Here is a 20,331-nt window from a genome sequence, read left to right on the forward strand (position 1 = left end):
ATCTTTCACTCAGCCCTCTAAAAATAATAATTCCCTGCCTCACTAACAAGTCCACAGCCAAATGGAGTAGATGAATATTGTGTCATGGCCAGCAAATTCCCAAAGAGAGATCTCTTGCAGACCATGGGAAGAGTGTTTCTGAGCCCCAGTCCAACTTTAAAAGGTTTCTTTTGTCTCCCACAGTTCAAAGAGACCTTTAGAGCTTGACCTTAAACGATTCCCCCACCACGTACACATACACACAAATGTCCCTTCGGGAAGAAATATGAGCATGAAACAAACATAGAAAACAGCCTGTGTTCAATAAGCATTTATTGAGTACTTCCCACGTAATTAATAAATAAAAATAAATAATGAGCACGAGGTTAGGCATGAGGGATAATAATATGCATTGACTTGGTAAGAAGGAATTTTCATAAGAGACATCAATGACCCAGGCCTTCAGCCCAGTTTTCCCACCACCAAATGAGAGGGTAAGGGAAAATTTATGAGAAATTTTTAATTCATTCATTATTATTTACTGAGCATGTCTCAGGTCCTGTTCTAGTACCTGGGGACAAAGAAGCAAATAAGGAATAGCCTTCATTCCCAAAGGGCTCCCAGGGTGATGGTGAAGACACGAAAAAGGGAATGACAATCCTTTGTGGTGAGTGCCATAATGTAAGTACTAGAAGCAATGGGAGCCAGAAAGAAGGAATCCATAAAGCAGCAGTTTTTAAAGTGCTTCATGGACCTCTGGGAGTCCTGAAGAAACTTTCAGGGGATCTGTCAGATCAAAACTATTTTCATAATACTAAAACATTATTTGCCCTTTCATTATATCAATATTTGCACTGCTGGTGCAAATTCAATGATACCAAACTGTACTAATAGTCATTGTATTCTTCACTGGCACACACTTGCAATAAAAATAATAATAAAGCAAAGTAAGTTTCACTTAAGAATGTCTTTGATGAAGCAATAATTTTATTAAATCTTGGTCCTTGGTCACACACCTTTTTAATATTCTATGTGGTGAAATGAAAACTACACAAGTAACACTTCTGTGCATACTAATGATGTATGATGGTTGTCTCCAAAAAAAGCACTTGGGTGATTGTTTGATTTGTCAACTACTGCTTTTTTCATAGAGTACTATATTTACTTGAATGAACAACTGAAGAACCATGGCCAACAATTTATCAAAATAAATGAAGTAAGCCAGTCACTTCAAGGAAAACCACAACAGTATTTGTTGCCAATGATAATATTTGAGCTTTCAAGAGAAAAATCAGAAGTTTGGAAAACTTCTGTCAACATAAGCTTGCCAGCTTTCCAATATTTAAGAACTTTTCTGATGAGATTTGTGGTAACATAATATTAACAAATGTGATTTTGAAAATATTGTATGAGTCAACCTTGAGAAGATCTGTTTACCTCAGCAAACCAATATTTTACAATGATCAATGCATCAAGATGCAAGATCAAGCATGGATGAAATGTCCATTCAAAGTGCAAGTATTATAACAGAGTATAAAATGCTCACTGATATGATTCTATGTTACAACTAATTTGTTACAAATTACCACTTATTGAGTTTTGGTGTAGTATCAATTGGTGTAGTTACCTATAGTACCTGCAAGCTATGAAGATATCTCTCTTTTCTAATTACAAATCTGTGTGAGGTCAGGTTTTCATCATATAATTCACCCAAAACAATGTATCGCAGTTGATGGGAGAATCCAATTGTTTTCTTAGCCAAACATTAGACCTGTATAAGGTGAAACCATGGCATTCTTCTCACTAAATGTTTTGTTTTGAAAACAATTATATGTTTTCATAAAAATATTATGTTACCATTATAGTGGTTTTATTTTTATTTTTAAAATGAATTTTTTTAATTTCTCAGTTTGAATTATTAATATTGCAAGTATCAATAAATATAATCCATATAAACATAAATTCTTTGGGGTCCCACTAATTTTTAAGAGTGTAAAGTGTCCAGAGACCAAAAAGTTTGAGAACCACTGCCCTAAGGGAATAATTTAAAATGAGTTTAATGAAGCAATCCCTCGACTATGTTCCTCAACTGGAGGAGAAAGTCCTATAGTTCCCCCAAAATATTTGCTAGTTTAAACATGAGCATTTAAAATGGATGCTAGATATGGGTTTGAATGCTATTCTTACTTCATAACTAGTTCTCACCTCAAAACCATGCTGTAATTCCCAAGGCTTCTGCTTGCTTGAGCTAATATAATACCAAGGAGAGAAAGAATCTTGCTGCAGAAGGAAAGAGTAGTCAAGTTTCAAGTTTCCGGTGGCCAAATCAATCACTCCATGGCTTTTTTACCAAAACACTTGGTGTTATATTTGAGTTAAAATAAATAATTATTTAATAACTGATCACCAGCATCCTAAAGTGAAGCAGAGGCAATGCAGGGATAGGCTGGTTTTATGGATATGACCCTCAGGTTTTTTTTGTTTGTTTTTGGGGGTGTTTTTTTTAGCAGGATCTAAGCTGAGCTCCTATTCTTCTGGCTGAAAGTCTGGGTGAAATTACAGGCCCTCATTAAGTGCTGTATCCCCAGCATATAGCATCTAAGACATTGCTTGACACATATTAGGCACTCAATAAATACTGTTGAATAAAGTCAAACTCCTTTATTTTTATTGCAAAAATTCAACTGTCTCCCATCTGGCAAGGACCTAAAGCCACTCAATGTTTAAGAGATGGATAGAAAAAGAGGAAGCTTCCAAAAGGTTAGGAAATTGCAGGAATGTGTGGGAAAGAGACTGACCACTGTTCTTTTTATCTACTGCAACTTAATAAAACACCTCAAAACTTACTGCTTAAAATAACAATTATTTTATCATTACCTCTCACAATTGTTGGAGCTGTCTAGACTCAGGCGTTTGTGGTCTCTCATGCAGTTGCAGTCTCTTAAGTGGTCTCCCTGCTTCCAGAAAGCTTATTAATGCAGCAACCTGAGTGATCCCTCAAAAATCTGTCAAATCATGTTCCTGCTCTGTTTAACTCAAGGTCCTCACAATGATCTACAAGACTCACAGAATCTGAATTCTCCACCTTCTCCCTCATTTCTCTCTGACCTCCTCTGCCATCATTCGTTCTCTCCCTGGCTTACTTCCCTTCAGTCATACTGGCCTATTTGGTGGTCTTTGAACATGCAGTCTCTCTTTTTGGGGCTTTTGCACTTGCTTGCTAGTCTGCTTGGAAAGCTCTCACCCAGGATATCCACCTGACTCACTCGCTTCAAGCCATTGTTCAGTGCCACCGCCTCAGTGAGTTCTTCGCTGACCCCCCTCCACCCATCACCCACTGTTTCGATAGCTAAACGTGGATGTTTTCCATACCATAATAGTCTGTTTCTGTAAGTCGACGTGAGTCTCCACGTTGCACATCATGGACATAGAAAGCCCTGGCAATCCCTGGGCTGCAAAGGTATTTGGTGATTTCTCCCAGAACTGCATCTCCCTGTGAGCTCCCTTTTCAGCGAGTGGTAGTCGGAACCAGGTCCTAGAAACAGAACTCTCTGAAGGAAGGCAGTGACTTATTCCAATCTGGTTCCAGGAGCCCTGCACTTGGAAGCACACTCCATGGGTGTTGGTGATTTGTGAATGAACGAAAAAGCAATGACGGCCCCGCCTCCTCTCCTCCTAGAGGCGCGCGCTCTTCTGGTGCCCAATCTACCGCTCGGCGCTCGTCCTTCTCCGCAGGCCTGCCCCGCGCGTCGCATCGATCGGCTCGGCCATCGCGCGCCTGCGCCTGTGGGCTGCCAGTCGGAGGCGGCGTGGGGAGAGCACCGGGAGCGGTGGCGGCGCGCCAGGAGCTGAGGTAAAGCTATGGCTTCTGCGCTGCCAGGCCGCCTTCGAGCTGGCTGGCGGGGTGAGCAGCGCGGTGGGGCGGGGGGTATCTGCGCGAGGCGTCTCCTCGAGCCCGGCGGAGGAGGGCCTGAGGGGGTGAGCCGGGCTGCGGAGCGCCAGTTACCTGCTCGAGTCCCTGCCCGACCCGGCCGTGGGACCAGGTTCCGAACTAGAAGGGAACTTGGGGAGAATCCGAGCCAACCACCTGTGCAACAGATGGAGAAACTGAGTTTCAGGGAGGGGGAGGATCTCCTCGAAGTGACAGCGAGTGAGCGAGCATCAGACTCAGGACCAGACGCCCTTAGCACAGTGCCGGCATTCTTTCCGCGTCAGCCCATCATTCGTTATTATGCCTATTTTAGTCGGTTAGGTGCAAGGCAATGAAGTATAAAAAGGAATGCAATAAGGTCTGGGTGAGAGACCAATTATGATACAGTGTCTTAGCTTGCCAACTTACAAACAGAGCAGGCAGTGGACGCTGTGATGGAAGCGTGCCTGAGATGTCATGACCGCCTCCTCTAAAGCTTGAGAGGCTAAGGAGGTTCGTTTCCTTGAATCCTGTCACCCAGTGTCGTGGCAGTGCCATTGAGGCATTTGACAATCTGCCTAGCATCATGGTTAGTTACATTCATGATTATCACAAGAACCTTAGATCCCAGTGACCTGTGTTCTAATGCTCCTTCTGCACATGTTTGAGCTTGCGTCTTAATACAGGTTGTCGTGTGAAGTTCACAGATGCTCATTCTGCAAACACTGAGTGTCTGGTATTGGATGGGAATTGTGTTAGGTACTGGGAATGCGGTGATGACAAGTACAGCCCCTCCCTTCAAGGAACTCACAGGAAATAGACACTTAAATACATGCACGTTACAGCCTGTAAAGGCAGAGATCTGTACGTGGTAGAGTGGAAGCACCGAAGGGAAAAGGAGTCACTTTTACCAGTAGGATGGGAAGGGTGGGAATGGCTTTTTAGGCAAGACGATTCTTGAACTGAGTCTTAAAATTTGTTTCATAGGTGATTATTAGGCACAGGAGACAGGCACCTAGGAAGCAAAAACAGCACAACAGAGACCAGAATTATGGAACACCAGGGTTCAGTTGGCACAGAAGGCTTTCTATGATCTAGCCTCTGTCTAATAATACCAAACGCTTTTATAGTGCTTGCTGTGAGATTGACACTGTTCTGTGTGCTTTATGTAGATTAACTAAGTTGCTCTTCACATCAGTTCTGTGAAGTAGAAACTGCAATTTTCCTCACTTAGAAAATGAAAACTGAGCCATAGAAAAGTTATGTAGCTTGTCCTAGTTCACATGGTTAATACATGGTAGAGCTGGAATTCAGACCGAGTCAGTCTAGCTCAAGGGTCTGTGAACTTAATCACCAGGCTCCCTTCTGGGAACTGAGGGCGCTGAGAATATTAAATGTCCAGCCCCTGGTCACATCACCTATAAGTGGTAGAACCAGAACTCAAACTCAGGTCTTTCGATTCTGAAGGATCCAGTGCTCTTTTTCTTGAAAACATCAGATGTGATGGGATTTATACAGTGCCAAATTGAAGTTGAATTCCAATCTGAGGCAATGCTTACTGCAATCACAATTACTATTATCTTTCAGTGTGGATTTTGTACAAGAGCCTTCACTTTGTGCCTTAGCTGTACTGAGTGTAAATGCAGTGTAAATCCATATTTAAATGCAGTTTAAATATGGATGTGAGGGGCCCAGGACTAATCATAATTGCGGTAAAGGTGCAACATTATTCACCAGTTTGGTGTTAAATAAATTATTTTCCTGAACATTGCATTCACTCTTGTATTTAAAAGGTTACATCATTCGTTGTAAGTCAAAGGGTATTTTTATTTTAAATCAGTAAGGATTTATGACCTTTTACTGTGCCTCTGTGGTAGCTGCTGTAGAGAGCAGCTATTCTTTTGAAGGTCAGTTTCATTTATTACCTCGAGTTTGAAAAAAGGAATTAACTTGGTTTGTTTCTGCAGTTGGGCTCTGCAAATCTAGGTTAAGATACAACCTAGATACATTTGTGTTTATAGTAATATCTTTCATAGTTGGGAGTAATGAGAAGATGGGAGCAGATCGCTGAATTATTGGAGGACTCTTTAACTCATTTCATACTTTTCGGAGACCTTATGTGCTTGTATTTGTGCTGTTAATTTTAGCCAGAAGTTTTAAGAATTTTTTCAAGGAATAAGAACTGAATCAGAAGCCCACTTGGTAAACTTTTACTCCTTCAAGAGTTTGCTCAAGCATTACCTTCTTATAGACTTAGGTATTACCTTCACTATTTGCCTACTGCAGCTTGAGTGTATTTCTCCCATGACACTAGTGATAGTATATTACAATTTACTGAATTTGTCTTTCCACTTAATTGTGAGCAACTCAAAGGCAAGGGCCAGAGTTTTAAAATTCTTATCCCTCCTTCAGCCCATCTTCCCAGGCTGGAGCTGCGAGTATATACTGGTAAGTAAGAGAATATGATAAAAGTAATGTTTATACTGCAGCTGAGGAGCTTTATGATTCTGGTTATTGGAATTGGAAGTGATGTATTTGGCATAAGTGGGTATCAATAACCTAAATAGAAATAGTGTTAGTACTGTGTATGCTTTGATTTTTGTTACTTTTTCCCCTGTTAATTGTTTTTCTCTGTGATGGCAGTTTGTAAAAATGGAGTTTCAAGCAGTAGTAATGGCAGTTGGAGGGGGATCTCGGATGACAGACCTGACTTCCAGCATTCCCAAACCTCTGCTTCCAGTTGGGAACAAACCTTTAATTTGGTACCCATTGAACTTGCTTGAGCGTGTTGGATTTGAAGGTGAGCTCTGGCAATGAGATGCACTCATAAAACTTTTAGGCTGTTTGATCCCAATGGTTTATCTGTTTTATGAGGGTGAGAGAGGATGAATGAGAGAAGACTAGGACTCAACGTTGGCTGGAGACTGGCCTCTTGAAATGAGGAACATAGAAGTACTCTATTGCTGTGTGAAAAGAGTTGAGAAGATTGACTAAGTGTTAATATTTTAGAGCGGGTGTCCAGAGTAATCTAAAATGAACCCTGTAAGGATATCAGAAAGAGCAGAGTGGGAATCCAAGTGCCTCATAGTCAGTACTTATTGTGAATCTATATGTGCCAAGTAATATATTAAGCACTGGGGTACAGAATTGAAAAGATAATCAGGTCCTGATCTCCACTAATGAAGAGATACACATATAAATAAATTATCATTGTGTAATGTGGCAGTTGTGTGGCACTGTGTAAAGTGCTATTCATTTTATATGGCTGTAATATAAAGTGTAAGGGGAAGGAGTAGATGTAGTGAAAGAGATAAGCAGGGGTCGTGCTATAAAGGGCCTTGTATTCCATGCTGAGGAATTTAGATTTGTTTCCTGAAAGCAGTGGGAAACCAGTGAAAGGTTTAAACAAAGGTATAATGTGGTTAAATTTGTATATTTGCTATTCTAAGCCAGTTGTGTCTTTATATACATTTTAGAATCAGCTTATCAATTTATATAAAAAGGGTTGCTGGGATTTCAATTGGGATTGAATTGAATCCATGGATCAATATGAAGAGAATTCACATCTTAACAATATTCAGTCTTTCGATCCATGAGTATGGTGTATATCTTCATTTATTTAGGTCTTCTGTAATTTCAGTAATGTTTTATAGTTTTCAGTTACAGGACTTATAGATACTTTATTAAATTTATCTCTATATTTTTATGCTATTGTAAATGGTAATTGTTATATTCCAATTTCCACTTGTTTGTTGCTAGTATATAAAAATAACAGTTTTTCTTATACTGACCTTTTATCCTGCAACTTTGCTTATTAATACACTTAAATTCTTACAGCTTTTTGTAGATTCCTTAGGATTTTCTACAACTTGACCTAATTGACATTTATAGAACATTCCACACAGTAAAGCAGAATATACATTCTTTTCAAGTACTCAGAACTTTTACCAAGATAGACCATATTTTTTTAAATAAAGCAGGTCTCAATAAATTTATAAGGATTAAAGTCATACAAAGGATATTCTCTAACCACAGCAGAGTTAAATTAGAAATCAAAAACAGAAAGATACCAAGAGAATCCCTAAATATTTGGAGATTAAACCACATACTTCTACATAAACCATAAGTTAAAGAAGAAATTACATGGGAAATTAGAAAATATTTTGAACTTACTGAAAATGAAATATACTGTACGAATATTGAGGAATATAGCTAAAGCAGTGTTTAGAGGAAAATCTATAGCATTAAGCACTATGTTAGAAAAGAAGAAATGAAGCTCAAATTATCATCTGAGCTTCTACTTTGAGAAGCTAGAAAAAGAGGAGCAAATGAAACACAAATAAGTAGAAAGAAGGAAATTTAAAAAAAGATGCTAAGAGCAGAAATAAATGGAATAGAAAACAAAAGCATTAGAGAAAATCAATAAAACCAGAAGCTGATTATTTGAAAAAAAAATCAATAAAATTGTTAAATCTCTAGTCAGATCAGAAAAAAAAGAGAAGACACAAATTACTAATAACAGGAATGAGTAAGGGGACATCACTGCAGATCCTACAGACATTAAAAAATAATAAGGGAATGTTATGAACAACTTTATGGTAATAAATTTGACAACTTAGATTTGCATTTTTTAAAAAATTGTTTTGGAAGCTGTATAAAGAATGGATTTGAGGGAGTCAATACTATAAACAGACAGACAAATTAAAAGATTGATACAAAAGTCCACACCAGCAATGAAGAGGGCCTGAACTAAAGAAGTAGCATTAAGGATGGAGAAGAGGGAACATTTGAGAAAGTTGATGAGTCAGAGGAAGGGAAGTGGAAAAGAGGGAAGAATTCCCTCTACTTTTGCTTGGGTGACTAGGTAGATGGGGATGCTGGTAACTAGGAAAGGAAATAAGAGACAGGAACAGGTTTAAATGAAGACAATGAGTTCAGCTTTGGCACAGTGAGTTTGAGGTGGTCTATAGTTAATATAGTACCAGATGGTGCCAGATCCTAGGGCGCAGTCTTGTGATCTAGTGTTCATTCCACTATGAGAATTGCCTTCCTGAGACAGACCCAGGGATATCTCTACGCAGTAGTCTGTATGACACTCATGTTAAGAGAGATGTTATAGAAGAGATTTTCTTTTTAGAGCTCAATCTTACAGATGAAGGACACACCTTAGTATACGTTAAAATATGCTAATTTTAAAAAATAACTATGAATTTGTCATCTATAACTTTTTGTTGTTTTACTTTTGCTATATCTTTAGTTATGCTCGGGGGTGGCCTTTTGTGGTATATTTACTACCCACTACATAGAAAAATTCCTTCTCACTGAGGCTCACTCAGAAATTAGAGAATGCCTTTTAAACAGGATACTGGAGTTTAATAACCAAGTCGGCATTCACTTTGTTCATATTGTTCATGATTTTAGAGACGTTAACGTAGCCCTGCTTAGCATTTGTCTGTCTCCATACAGAAAAGTCTTGGTCAAATTATTAGATTGACAAAAAAAAATTTTTTTTTTAAATTATTAGATTGACTATCCCATATTTGCAGTTACTCCCTTTACTCTATCCACTCTACCTAAAATGTCCTCTCCAACCTATGGAAATGTCACCTTCTTTTTGAAATCCCCAATAGCATCAATCACCCTGTCCTCTGTGCTGCCATCACACTTTGTTTTTCTATCTTCATACCTCTCATGGCCTGTTTTATGCTGTAGTTAATGGCATGGGAGACTGACCTCTCTGAGAGCTGGTACTGTGTCTAATTCATCTTTTAACATCAGCATTTTACATGCAGTATGTACTAAAGAAATTTTTGTTGGACTTAAATTCATCGTGGCCTACCTCAAAAGGCATCCCTTCCATGAAACGTTTCTCAGTTAATCACTTCCATGTCTCATTTCTCCATGTTAAGTTTCTTAAGAATAGGAACCATGTTGAGTTCATTTCTGAATTCTCAGTGCCTATTTGTCCTGTACATATTACATGTATTTGTATTTATTGGATGAATGAGCGAGTTAGTGACTAAAAAAGCAGAGTGGGGAAACGAAGAAAGAAGAAAAGAGGAAGGAAGGTTAAATGTTTGAAAAAGAAAGAGGAAGAAAGGAAAGAAGGGAAGAAAATAGAAAAGAATGATTACAGTGAAAGGAAGAGATAATTGTGACCTGGAACTATGATCCAGGTAATTGTGACCTGGAACTGTGATCCTCAGTGAAGCAGTAATGGTTACCTGGTGGGAAGTGGTGATAGTTCTTTCTTTATAGTGAATGAGGATTTAAAAGTGTTCCCGTTTGTATATGCTTTGATGAATGCTCTTCTGAATTCTTTACACTAAGAAGTAGCATGTCATATATTAAAGTGTGGACTTTAATTCAGACAGACCTGAATTTTATCTTGAATCCATTGCTTACTACGTAGTTGTGTGGCCCTGAATAAAGTTACAACTTTTAGTCCAAGCTTTCTCATTTGTAAAATGAGATTGTTGTAACAATTGAGAGAACACATGTAAAATAGATTGAAAAGGCTCAATAATAATATTAGGTGTTATTATTAAATCTAGAAACACCATTTCTAATTGAAATAGTGAAACCATTGTCTAAATGAATGAGAGTTTTTATATTTTTCCTTTTGTACTGTAGAAGTCATTGTCGTGACAACCAGGGATGTCCAAAAGGCTCTATCTGCAGAATTCAAGATGAAAATGAAGCTAGATATTGTGTGTATTCCTGATGAAGCAGACAAAGGAACTGCAGATTCTCTGCGCCATATATATCCAAAACTTAAGGTGAAAACCATTTCTTGATTTTTATTGTTTATTGAAGATAAATGTCATTTTATGTTTTTCCAGTACATTATAGTTTACAATGCTTTTTAAAAAATACATTCTTGCATCACATACTTTGTTGCCCATGTACTCTTCAACTGTTTCTAGTTTGATTACTAGTGAAGATTTAGACATTTAGTTGTCTCAGTCACTGGTTTCCAGTATTTTTGAGTAATAATACATCTTTATTAAAAAAAGATACACTTCAAATTTACTTTAAAAGAGTCCATTTATATGAAGTTCATGAATAAGCAAAATTATTATATAGTGATAAAAATTAGGGTAGCAGTAGATTCTGCTGATGACAGATTAACTGGAAAGAAGTACAAAGGAACTTTTAAAAATTCCAGATCCCCTTACATGATAATATTTGAGCTTTTCATCTCCCATGATTAAGAAACTAACATGGGCATATGTATATGAGGACACAGTCTCCCCAACTGGCTGGTGGCCTGTAAATTGAGAAAGAGCCATTGTAAATTATTCTAAAATTAATGCCCTTTGGAAAAAATTCAGTTTGTGTGATAATGTTGCCATCTTGCTTGAATTTGGGGGCAGACTTTCTTCTGCTATTTCTGGTGACTGCGAACAGATGTAATAACATGTTCCAACTACCTGTACACTAAAGAATGAATAAATTTATGCAGCAATGTACATGGCCTATCCCCTTTCCCCCCTTTACTGGGGAATAATTTACGCATAGTGAAATACACAGAGATTGAGTAGTATACGAAGTAATGAGTTTTGACAAATACATACATCCAGGTTACCCAAATCTAGAACATTTCCATCACCTCTGAAATATCCTTTGTGCTTCTTGTTAGTCAGTCCTGCACCTCGAGAGTCAACTGCTGTTCTGATTTCTATCACCATATATTAATTTTGCTTGTTCACGAACTAGATATAAATAGAATCATACGATTTTATTCTGGTTTCTTTTGTTCAACATAATATTTTTTAGATTCATTCATATGCATTCATATTGCATGCTGATTCATTCATTTTTTATTGCTGAATAGTATTCCATTGAATAAATATACCACTATTTACCCATTTTCCTGTTGATGGTCATTTGAGTTGTTTCTAATTTTGGGGTATTATGAATAAAGCTGTTGGAAACATTGTTCTACAAGTCTTTTAGTGAAAATATTCTAGGTTATAGGGTTTATTTATTATAAACTGCTGAATTGTTTTCTAAGTGGTTGTACCATTTTACACTTCCATCAACAATATATAAGAGTTGCATTTGCTTCACATCTTTAGCAACACTTGCTACTGTCAGTCTTCTTAATTTTAACCATTCTAGGGGGTGTATATGTAGTGGTATCTCATTGTGGTTTCAATTTACATTTTCCCAATAGTAATGATGCTCACCACTTTTTATGTGTTTATTGCCTATTTGTTCATGGAGTATCTGTTCGAGGCATTTTCCTATTTTTTAATTGAGTTGTTTGTCTTTTTACTATTGATTATAGAAATTCTTTATATATTTTAGATGCAAAACCTTTTGTCAGATAAGTGTTGTGAACATTTTCTGCCAGTCTGTGGCTTGCCTTTTCACTTTCTTAATGGTGTCTTTTGGTGACCAGAAGTTTTAAATGTTGATGAAATCCAGATTACTGATTTTTTCTTGTATCATTAGTTCTTTTTGTGTCTTGTCTAAGAAATCTTTGCCTATCCCAAGCTTATGAAGATATTCTTTTGTGTTTACTTCTAAAAATGTTACGGGTTTGGCTTTTATATTTGTATCTATAACCCATCTTGATTTAATTTTGTATGTGGTCTGAGGTAGGGATAGAGGTTAACTTTTCTCTATATGGATATTTGGTTGTTCCAGCACCATTTGTTAAAAAGACTTTCCTTTTCCAATTGAATTACACTGGTGCCTTAGTTGAAAATCAGTTGATCATATACAAGTATGTGTAGTCTATTTCTGTCCTTTCCCTTTTGTTCTGTTGGTCTCTTTGTCTGCCTTTACTTTAGTATCACACTAAATAATGTCTTGATTATTTTAACTTTATAGCAGGTCTTGAAATCAGATAATGTAAATCTGGCAACTTTGTTCCTTTTTTTTAAGATTGTCTTGGCTATTGTATGTCCTTTTGATTTTCATATAAATTTTAGAATCAGTTTATCAGTTTCTACAAAAAAAAGCTTTCTGGGATTTTTAGTGGAATTTCATTGAATCTATAGATCAATATGGGGAGACTTGACATTTTAATATTGATTCTTCCAATTATTGAACATCTATTTATTTAGGTTTCCTTTAATTTCTCTCAACAGAGCTTTATAATTTTCAGTTTGGAGGTTTTAAACATCTCTTAGTAAATTATTCCTAGGTAAATGTTTTTAATGATATTATAACTGGTATTTTTTATTCTGTTTTTCAATTGTTTATTGCTTGTATATAGACATACAATTGTAGGTTTTTTGTATATTTACTTTGTACCCTGTGACATTGTTAAACTACCGTGCTTCCCCGAAAATAAGACCTAGACGGACAATCAGCTCTAAAGCGTCTTTTGGAGCAAAGATTAATATAAGACCCGGTATTATATTACACCCGGTCTTATACTGTATTATAGGAAAATAAGACTGGCAACTACTAATAGGAGAGGACATGAGGAGAATAAAGTGACTGCCAAAAGGACATTTTACTCCCAACTTATTGCCTCTTATGGTTTTTTTGTTTTTAAAGATTTTATTGGGAAAGGGGAATAGGACTTTATTGGGGAACTGTGTGTACTTCCAAGATTTTTTCCAAGTCAAGTTGTTGTTCTTTCAGTCTTTGTAGTGGAGGGCGCAGCTCAGCTCCAGGTCCAGTTGCCGTTGTTAGATGCAGGGGGCGCAGCCCACCATCCCTTGAGGGACTTGAGGAATTAAACTGGCAACCTAGTGGTTGAGAGGACGCGCTCCAACCAGTGGGAATCGAACGGGCAGCCTTCGGCATCAGGAGCACGGAGCTCCAACCGCCTGAGCTACCAGGCTGGCCCCGCCTCTTATGGTTTTGATTGTTTACTCCTTATTTTAGGGCTTCCCTTCACACCTAAGATCAGAATTCTCATTAAGTCATTTGCACAGTCTCTTTTCTTTTTCTCCCTTATCCCTTTGTTTTCACATCATTTACACAGCATCCTTTACATATAACCCTACCTCTGTGCCTTCTCAAGCTGTGACTTTGAGTAGCAAGTCTCTACTATCTTTGCTATCTCTCCTTTGTTTCTCCTATAACAGTGGCTCCCTGAAATTATGGCTTCATATCAACCTGAGAGTAGGTTGATATGAGAGCATTCAAACCTAAGAGTAGAAGGCAACAAAGCTAACCTGTAGAGGAATATAAATAGACTCCTAAATAGTCATTAAGAACAAAGTAAAACCTGAGCTAAGACAAAATTCAGAACTATCTGGTTGGGATCAACATAAACTTGTAGGAAGGGTAGTGGAAATACATATAATAGTTGAAGAAAGTGAGACAGCCTGAGAAGGCTGTCAGTCAGTGTTTGCTAATGGGTGTCAGGCACCTTTCTAAAAGAGAAAGTTGTATCCCCAGGCTGTGCCGTGATTTAAAAGCAATGCCCCCTTGAGCCAATTTATTTCCCTTCCCTGTGCCCACAAAGCAGCTTACTAAACATTTGGAGATTCTTTTGGTCTGTTTTCAGTAAGATTTTAGGTAAGATAAGAATATCCCGGGGCCGGCCCAGTGGCGCAGGCGGGTAGAGCTCCGTGCTCCTAACTCCGAAGGCTGCCGGTTCGATTCCCACATGGGCCAGTGGGCTCAAAAAAAAAAAAAAAAAAAAAACATTTAAAAAAAAAAGCAATAAAAAAAAAAAAAAGAATATCCCGGGGCACCCCTCATTTGGAATGCCCTCCTGCTCGGGAGCTCTGACCCTTTGCTTTCAATAAACTATCCTCTTTTTAAAACTCAAAAAAAAAAAAGAAAACAGAATATTCCCTTTGAGAGTTTTGGGTTTATTAGCTTTATTTATCTTTACCCACTTCCTCCAGATTGAGTTCCCAAATATTACTGTGAGGTTATACCACGTGTCTTCTGCCTTTCTCAGAGAAGTACCACGGTAGTATATTAATTTCATTTGGCTTTTTTGTTAAAAATATATTTCAACAGTGTGTACTTCCAGGACATTTTTCCAAGTCAAATTGTTGTCCTTTCAATCTTAGCCAACCAACTGAGCCATCTGGGAGCTCAGAGGCAGCTCAGCTCAAGGTGCTGTGTTCAATCTTAGTTGCAGGGGGCGCTGCCCACCATCCCTTGCGGGACTCAAGGAATTGAACTGGCAACCTTGTGGTTGAAAGCCCACGGGCCCATGAAAGCCCACTGGCCCGGCAGCCTTCGGAGTTAGGAGCATGGAGCTCTAAACGCCTGAGCCACCGGGCCGCCTCCTTAATTTATAACTTTTCAAAATTTACATTGCATTTGCTAAATGTATTGCAGTCCTACATAGCTGTGGAAACTTCCATCATGTGTGCTTATAAGATATTGAAGTTGAATACCATATTTGTTACGTTTTTCGACTAATAGACACATTTTATTTGGTTTTATTCTTCTGGCACTGTTTTCTACTTCATTTTGCCTTATCTCATCTCACAATTTTGCTGATTTACTGGCTTCTTCCTTTTTATTTCAGCTGCTCAAACCTCTTTCCCTGACTTATCAACAGAGATTATTTATTGCCTCATTCATTCTCCCAGGCCCTGGGTGAGTGAGCTCCATTCTTATAACTGGTATCAATAACATGGAAGTTCTTAGATTTAATATTTGCTCCATAAAGGTGTTTCATATTTGTTGATAAGACTGCATGATTCAGTCTTACCTATGTCTGAACTCATTCATTTAGCAAATATTTATTGAGAGTCAACTAAAAATAATGATTATAGTTGCTATTTATTAAACACCAATTGTGGACCATAGTTATGTCTTAAAACTTTTTGTTATGGAAAATTTCAAACATGTACAAACGGAAGTAAATCTCAGACATCACCTTATTTCATCTGTAAATATTTCAGAATATATTGCTAAGATGAGAATGTTTTTAAAAATAAAATTATGCCATTATAACAAATTAAAAAACCAAATAACTAATAACTTTTAGTATCATCAAATATCCAATAAGTGTATGAGTTTCCAGTTGCCTCATAAATATAGTTTTTAAATGTTGTATGTTTATTTAAATCAGGAAGAAGATAAGGACTAGACATAATTGTCTTTTAATATAGATTTTCCTTCCATTTCTTTTTCTTTCCTTATAATTTATTTGTTAAAGAAACTGGGTCTTTTTCTTGCAGTTTCCCACATTCTGTACATTGTTGATTGTGACCCTGTGGTGTTGTTTAATAAATGCTCCTTTCCGCTATATTTTCTGTAAATTGGTGGTTGGACTAAGAGACTCAGTTAAATTCAGGTTTGAATTTTTTTGGCAAGACTGTTTCATAGGTGGCGGTGTGTACTCTCTGGAGGCACATAATTTTCTGATTGTCTTTCTTTTTGTGATGTTAGTAGCTCTTAATTATTGCCACCAGCCCCTAGACCTTGTCTTTCCAGTCATTTGGCGATCTGAAACTTTTCTAGTTGATTAAGAAGTGCTCATGATATCAGTGCTCAATAGATTATCTGCAGCCATTATTTCAAAGCCAATTTATATGGATATAAAGTCCTTGACTCACATTTTTCCCTTGAATATCTTTTATCATAAAGTGTTGCTGTCAGAGTCCAAGTGAAAATCTTTCCCTATGAGTGACTTGGTCCTTTTGTCTGGATTCCCAAAGGAGTTTTTATTTTTCTTTAAAATCTGTGATTTTACTATATAATATATCCATTGATTGTTCTGAGTCATATTTTGTAGATATGTCCTTTCCATGTGAAGTTTCAATCTCTTTTATTGTGTCAGAGAACTTTTCTAGAATTACAGTTTTACATATTTGTTCTGTTCCATTATTTGTTTTTAGTTTTTTGGACTCACACATATGCTGATTTTCGTTGCTTTTCTTCTCTTTCTATTACTTTGCCTCAAATCCTTTCATCTATTTATTTTTTAATTTTAGAATTTTTTTTCCTTTTTTACATTCTGTTTCCCTTAAGACATTATGAGTTGTGTTTTATTCACTCTTGTGTTCTTCCCAGTTTAGCTATTATTTCTGAAACATTTTTTTATTTTATTTCTAATTCTTAATTTCTGACATCTCATTTTTAAGTTTTCTAATTCAGATTTATGTTCTTCTTGCACATCTATCATTTTCTTATTTTAGGATATTTTCTTATTTTTGAAATATTAGGCTATGAATTTAATCTGTTTTGTGAATATGTCTTTATGATATGTGCTTCATCATTGCAGAGACATTAATTCTAACCCTTATTACTGTTATTGTTATCATTTGAGTGTAATCTTTTCTATGGCTATTTTTTACCTGAAATTAATTTTCCTAAATTTCTAGAAGGGAAGTGTGAGTATAGCTTTTGTAACTTCATGTCTCTACAGCTCCCTCTTTTGAGATCTTCCTCCTTTATCTGGTCTTTCTTTTTCCTTTGCACTGACTGTCCCTGTGCTCCTCAATTTTCATTCTACTCCCAGCAATTTCTCCTCAGTGCAGGGCTTTCTTTTGGAAGTGAGTATTGGTCTGTTAGTTTCGAGAGGTTTTAGGACCAGGACTGTTGCAGTCCCTTCAGAACTCACTGACACTAGACAACGGCACTGAGTCTTAGGAGAGTTAAAGGAAGAGTTAGTGATTGAACTTGGGTCTCCTACTTCAAAGCCTAAGCTCTTACCTATCATACTATGCTATACAGTCTGGGATAGATGTAAGGAAAGAATATAGACTTTATCCTGTAGGGGTACTTTGAAAGAGCATTGACAGGTTAATATTTGAGAAATATCACTGAATAAGTGAGGAGAACCAGAGAGATCACTGGGAAGCTATTGCAAGTAATCCTGGTAAGAAATGATGAGGGACCAAACCAAGGCAATGGCAGTGGTAATGGAAAGATGGGGACAAACTGGAGAGTATTTAGGAGAATTTTATGGCTTATCAATTGGATATGGGAGGATAAAGGGAGGGGGAGTCAAGCATGAGTCCCAGGTTTCTAGCAAGAAGAACTGGATGGTTGGTGGTGGCATTTACAAATTTAGAGGCCGCAGGTCAAGGAACAGGTTTCTAGGGGTAATAAGATGTGTAACTATACTTAGCTCACTATACTATTCCTTTGCTATTCCACAAATTTGGATGCTTGCACATCTGTCTGGAACACATTCAGTTCCCTCTTTCCTACCTAAATATCTATTTCCTGATGGTCCATCTTAGCCTGGATTTTGCCCAAAAAGCAGAGCCTGAGATAAATGTAGGTGTATGGGTAGTTTATTTAGACAAGTGACCCCAAGGAAGAGGAGTGGGATTTGGAAAGAGTGATATAAGGGAAGAGGGAAAGCCAACCTGTGTGTTATAGTCTTGGTTACCACCCTGGGTAGCTGAGCCTCCGTTCCTCTGGGGACCTTCTAAGTGGCCAGGTGGAATGTACTTCAGAGTAATTGCCCAAGACTCAGAAAAGAGGAGTACAGTAGTACCTCAGTTTTCAAACATCTCTTTTGATGAGTATTTTGGTTTATGAATGCCGTAAACTGGAAGTAAATGCTTCAGTTTTTGAACATGACTCAGAAGTCGAATATGTCACACGGCTTCCCCTGAGTGGAAGATCCTGAGGCCTAGCTGTCGGCTGTTTTCAAATGTTTCATAGCTCGTGGATTACGTTCGAAAACCAAGGTACCACTGTATTTATTCACTGGCTTCCTTTCCCCATTGATCAAAGGTTGTCCTATGGGTATAAATTTCTTCACACACACACTCGGCCAGAATGGCCGAGTTCCCACAGAAATCCCACATGGTGGGATTGCTAGAAGTCTGAGGGCAGAAAATGAAAGATGACGGGTGAACAGAGTCAAATTCTATCAGGTTACATAGCCGATTGCTAGAGAAATGGGTGGAATCAAAAGATGGGCCCGTAGAATGAGAGATGGGTCACAAGAGATGGCTTATTCATCGTCTTTCTGGATTTGGCTACTTTGCCTCTGGAAGCCTTCTTTAGCCTCCAAGGTTGGATTAATATTCCCTCCTAATTGCTCCCTAAGCACCCCTGTGCTTATCCTTATTATATAGCATTTTTATATAATAACGGTATTATAATTTGTTATTTATCTGTTTTCCTCGCTTCCTATCTCTTGATAGATTGGGATGGAATTAAGAGTCCGAAGGAACGATTTCTTATTTCAAGTGAGAGAAGCCAAAGGAGAGTAAAGGATTAGAACAGCCAAATACTAAAGGCTGTAAGGACCTAAAGGGTTGATATTTTATCTTATTCATTGCAACATCCACAGTGCCCAGCACAGAGTTTGGCATTTATTAGTGGTCAAAATACTGTTTAAATATTTTTTGAATGAATGAATGAATGATGACTATCTGACTATGTGAATAAATTGATGGATAAACAAACAAATGAGTTTGGTTTTAGACCTGTTAAGTGGGATATCTAGCAGGTAGTTGCTAAACTTATGTAGAATTCAGGAAGAAGATCTGAGCTAGAGATATTCGTATAGGTCTAAGAGTCATCAGCTTATAAGTGATAGCTGAAGCTGTGAGTGTGAAACATTTGCCCCAAAAGAATGAGTAACTAAAGAAAAGGACAAAGTATAAAGGGCCTGAGGAAACACCAAAACATAATTGACAAGTAGAAAAAGAGGACCTTCTGAAAGAGTTAAGAGAGATGCCCATGACTATAGATAATTTAAAACAATAGGTAAATAATAATTGATACATACATGTGGTTCAAAAATCAAAAACTATAAAAAAGGTTTATGGTGAAATGTTTCCCTTCCTTCCCTGTCCACCAGCCACCTAATTCTATTAGCCACCATTGTTAATTTCTTATACTTGGAGGCTATTTCTAAGATGGAAGCAACTTGGATATTTTTATAAGAGAGCAAGAGGACCAGTGAAGAAGTACAGAAGAAAGGAAAATGATGGATGAGGTCCCCAAGGAGACAAGAAGGAATGTGGGAACAGCTTTGGGCAGGAGGAAGGCTACATCTTCCCCTGAAATGACAAGTGGGAAGGAAAAGCTCAGATGCAGATCAGGAAGGAAAGACAGAAATTAAAATAGTTCACTCCTGAGGCCTCTATATTCTTGATGAAGTAGGAAGCAGAATTGTCTGCTGAGAATGTGGAAAGAGGACAGTGATGGGATTGGGACGCATAGAGTAATGAAGCTTCAGAATTGCCACTGGAAAATGAAAGAAAGCTGACTACAGACACTGAGAAGGAGATCTAGGTAGCATGAAGGGTATAGCTGGACTTGCATAATATCGATGTATACTTACTGTAGTTAGTACAATTGTGGGTTGTTGTGTTTTTCTTTTTTCTTTCCCTTTCACCGTTATTCAGGTGTCTAGGGGTAGAGAAGAAATGTTTGCATTGATCAGGGATATGGGCAAAGTGAGCATTTGTACCCACTGGAGAGTGGGGGAAACAAGCTAGGAAGAATGGAAATTGTCTAAAGGCTCAATGGACAAAGTCCTGCATTCTTTTCTCCCTGGCATGAGCTTGGCAGAAACTTTTCTTCTAGAT

At 37.6% G+C, this 20,331-nt stretch overlaps 1 protein-coding gene across 5 annotated transcripts in view; it reads left to right on the forward strand.

Moving 5' to 3' along the window:
• The first annotated feature begins 3,754 nt into the window (after positions 1 to 3,754).
• The window catches only part of EIF2B3 (eukaryotic translation initiation factor 2B subunit gamma), a 107,549-nt gene continuing 90,972 nt past the window's right edge, over positions 3,755 to 20,331 (forward strand). The window contains exons 1-4 of one of the 5 annotated variants that reach the window (XM_081057479.1): positions 3,768 to 3,832; positions 6,533 to 6,689; positions 10,523 to 10,668; positions 15,351 to 15,421. Coding sequence is in view for 3 of the 5 variants with exons in the window: in XM_081057476.1 (XP_080913602.1) it covers positions 6,542 to 6,689; positions 10,523 to 10,668 (294 nt within the window). In the remaining 2 variants the exon portion in view is untranslated. Of the gene's footprint in view, positions 3,884 to 6,532; positions 6,690 to 10,522; positions 10,669 to 15,350; positions 15,422 to 20,331 lie in introns of all 5 variants that reach the window. The other 4 variants (XM_081057480.1, XM_081057476.1, XM_081057478.1 and 1 more) reach the window with 4 other exon arrangements.

The sequence above is a fragment of the Rhinolophus hipposideros genome (assembly GCF_964194185.1).
Source record: "Rhinolophus hipposideros genome assembly, chromosome: 8".
Lineage (NCBI taxonomy): Eukaryota > Metazoa > Chordata > Mammalia > Chiroptera > Rhinolophidae > Rhinolophus > Rhinolophus hipposideros.